Here is a 3342-nt window from a genome sequence, read left to right on the forward strand (position 1 = left end):
GCTTCATGGAAGAAGAACCTCAGCTTAGCCTGTTAGCCTTTGTGCTAGCACTGACGCTATGTCTTATATGTATTAGCTCGGTGTTAGCACGACAAACAAGTTAAACTGAGGAGCAGTTATAGCAAATTTTCAGGTTAACAAGACAAATAATCTGACACATTCTGAAAACAAGATGATTATTCTTACACAATCAGTTCTTGTTTAGTAAATCAGTCTCAAAACAAGATCAAAAAGACTTTTTTGGCTGGATATAAGATTTTAAAACTTGGTTAGGTGGACGTTTTCTGCAGTGTATTTCCACTGTTTCTGTGGAAAGTTGCTTTCCTTCCTACCTCCTGTGCCTCATTCTGCAGTCTCATGTTCTCAGCGATGTATTTAACACTCTCAATGGCTTCCCTGACCTCAGGCGAGAGAGGCAAAGGGAACATCATTCCTCCATCCAGAGACTCTGAGCTGGAACACTGACTGTCCACTCCGGCCCCTGCCGTCCCGCCTCCAGTCAGGGCTCCCAGGCTGCCCAGTCCACCACTCCCTCCCCCAGAGTCTGAGGGCAGTTTGCCTGATCTCTTCTGCCAGCAGCAGTTGCAGCGACCCTCGCAGCACAGGAAACCGGAGGTGGCACATTTGCTGGAGTCTCCGCTCAGGTTGTTGAGGTTGGAGAGCTCGGTGTTGTTCAAGAGCCGCTGTCGCTTCATGAGGCTCGACACCACGTTGGAGGCCAGAGCCTGAGGCTTGTGCTGCTTCTGCAGGGTACCCGAAGAGTGAACGGCGCAGGATCTCGAAGTCACCACCGGAACGCCGCCAGTCGCCGTCACCTTCTCTGGGTCCCTCTCAGGCCTGGTCATGAACATCACACGGGGCAGCAGACCCAGGAATATGCGCCGCACCCAGCAGGGCATGGTGTGCGTCTTTGGCGTGCGGTAGTGGACGTTCAACACAAAAACGGTGATGACGATGGAGAGGGTGACAAAGATCATGGTGAAGAGGAGGTACTCGCCAATCAAGGGTATGACCAAAGAGGTGGAGGGGATGGTCTCGGTTATGACGAGGAGGAAGACGGTCAGAGACAGCAGGACGGAGATGCACAACGTGACTTTCTCTCCACAGTCGGATGGCAGGTAGAAGACGAGCACCGTCAGGAAGGAGATCAAGAGGCAGGGGATGATCATGTTGATGGTGTAGAAAAGGGGCAGGCGGCGGATGTACAAGGAGTAGGTGATATCTGTGTAGATCTCCTCGCAGCAGTTGTATTTAATGTCGTGTTTGTAGCCAGGCGCATCAATGATTATCCACTCACCGGTCTCCCAGAAGTCCTTCAGGTTGATGGTTGAACCAATCAACACCAGGTCAATCTTGGCCTTGTCGTAGGTCCAGGAGCCAAACTTCATTGTGCAGTTTTGGTAGTCGAAAGGGAAATACGTAACGTCTATTTTACAGGAGCTCTTGAAAATAGCGGGTGGGATCCAAGTGACATCACCGTTGTAGCGAAGGAGAGCTTTTGTTTTGTCATCAACTTGGAAATCTCCAACGGCACTGTAAAGACGTGGAAAAGACAATACAGGAGAGAACATATTGATAGTGTGGTCAGGGTTTTGGTGAAACACCAGAGTGGGTGTGTTGTTCCACTCACTTGTTATACAGAACAATGTCAGGCTTCCATATTCTGCTGGATGGAACCCGAATAAACTCGACACCTCCGTAGTCTTTTGGGTTCCACTTGAGTTTGTAGTCATTCCATATCTGAATAAAAAAAAACATCAGAGTAATCACTTGTAAAAGGATAAATAAATGTGTCCCATCACATCGAAATGAGGATTAAGTCCAAAAGTAGAATGTAGAGAAATAGGCAGATTTAGGGTTTTGATTTAAACGTGTCCAAAAATTGCATTTTGTCAAAATATAATGAAAAAATGCCATATAAATGTATAGTTTGAATCTGAAACATAATTCTAAAAAGAATTTTTGAAGCATTTTTTGAGCAGTAGCAACAAAACACACGATTTTGAGGGAAAATGCCTTAAAATTTTGAATTTTTCCCTATGACCCAGCAATGTTTTTGTTTCTTTCCAGCTGGGAAAAATTAATATACAAATACTATTTGAGGTTTCCTCTTTATATTGACAAAAAAATTAGTTGATAAATTTACTTAAAATTAGGATTCAGACCAAAGAGTAAGGTTTTATCGTAACCAACAAGACAAATTAAGTCATATCGCAGGGAAAAACTTATGATATCACGATGATCCAGGTTCAAAATGCAGCTTTTAAAGCCAGGGATCTGAAAATGTAATTAGGACATTTTGTCTAAATTTGACTTAATCCTTATATGATGGGTCACAAATTTGAACATCAGACAAGAACGTGCTGAAGTAAACTCTAACAATGCCAAATACTGTAGATAAATTAGAAATACAGTGACGCCCTGATTTTTTTTATTCTAAACATTTAGCAGCTAAATGTTACATGGTCCTGTTAGAAGGCAGAAAACACTGCTCCAGGCAGAGCACGGACTCTACAATGTTACTGTGATTACTAATAGTATAGGTTCCATGAAAAAATCTTCATAAGTTTGAGTTTGCAAACTGTGAAACGCAACTTTGTCTCCATTGTACAAATTTATTTCTGAGCTAACTTTGAAACTTTTATCTGGTAAACCAGCCAGATAACAAAATCTAATGCTTAACCACCTACAACCACTTAGAAGCACTTGAAGAYTAACACCTTTCTGCATGTCTTTTTGGTTGTAAGAAGCTGGCAGCGGGGAGTTTTAGAAGTAAAAACAGCTTTTTTGGACAAGTCTATTGATAGAAATCTGTGAATTTGTTTTGCTCTCTTGACATCTTGACATCTCAATTATACAACATTATCTAATGCAAAGGTGAGGATGACCCAAAGATTGAAAAACAGCATTTACACAAATTGCTGTAAACATTTTTTAAAGGGAATTAAATTAAGACAAAAAAAAAGACTGCTTCTGAGCTGGTTCCGTTATCCCATTTCCCCGGAGAAAACTTTTTCCAAACTAATCACGCCCTGATCGCCATCTACTGTAGGTAAGATATTGATTACTTATAACAATTCAACAGTGCACCACTTYAAAAACCCCAAACTGTTAATTTATATTAGAAACATTTATCTCAGAGGGCGTTTTAGTGCTGTGTTGTTTTCCTCATTCTTTTTTCTTAATGTTTTGAAATGCATTCCCCTGTGAAATGTCTCTTATAAATGAAAATAAAAGCCATCTTCTGCCGCTGTGGTACACAAACAGGCTTTAGACTGTGGTGTGTGTGTGTGTGTGTGTGTGTGTGTGTGTGTGTGTGTGTGTGTGTGTGTGTGTGTGTGT

General features: G+C 42.2%; 1 protein-coding gene across 1 annotated transcript in view; it reads right to left on the reverse strand.

The window, feature by feature from the left end:
* chrna3 (cholinergic receptor, nicotinic, alpha 3) overlaps positions 1–3342 on the reverse strand; it is a gene marked incomplete in the record, with an annotated part of 12542 nt that overhangs the window by 1764 nt on the left and 7436 nt on the right. Inside the window, 2 exon segments of the mRNA XM_014025543.1 lie at positions 333–1533; positions 1631–1740. Of these exon segments, the coding sequence (XP_013880997.1) occupies positions 333–1533; positions 1631–1740 (1311 nt within the window).

Source organism: Austrofundulus limnaeus, unplaced genomic scaffold (genome assembly GCF_001266775.1).
Source record: "Austrofundulus limnaeus strain Quisiro unplaced genomic scaffold, Austrofundulus_limnaeus-1.0 Scaffold483, whole genome shotgun sequence".
Classification (NCBI taxonomy): Eukaryota; Metazoa; Chordata; class Actinopteri; order Cyprinodontiformes; family Rivulidae; genus Austrofundulus; species Austrofundulus limnaeus.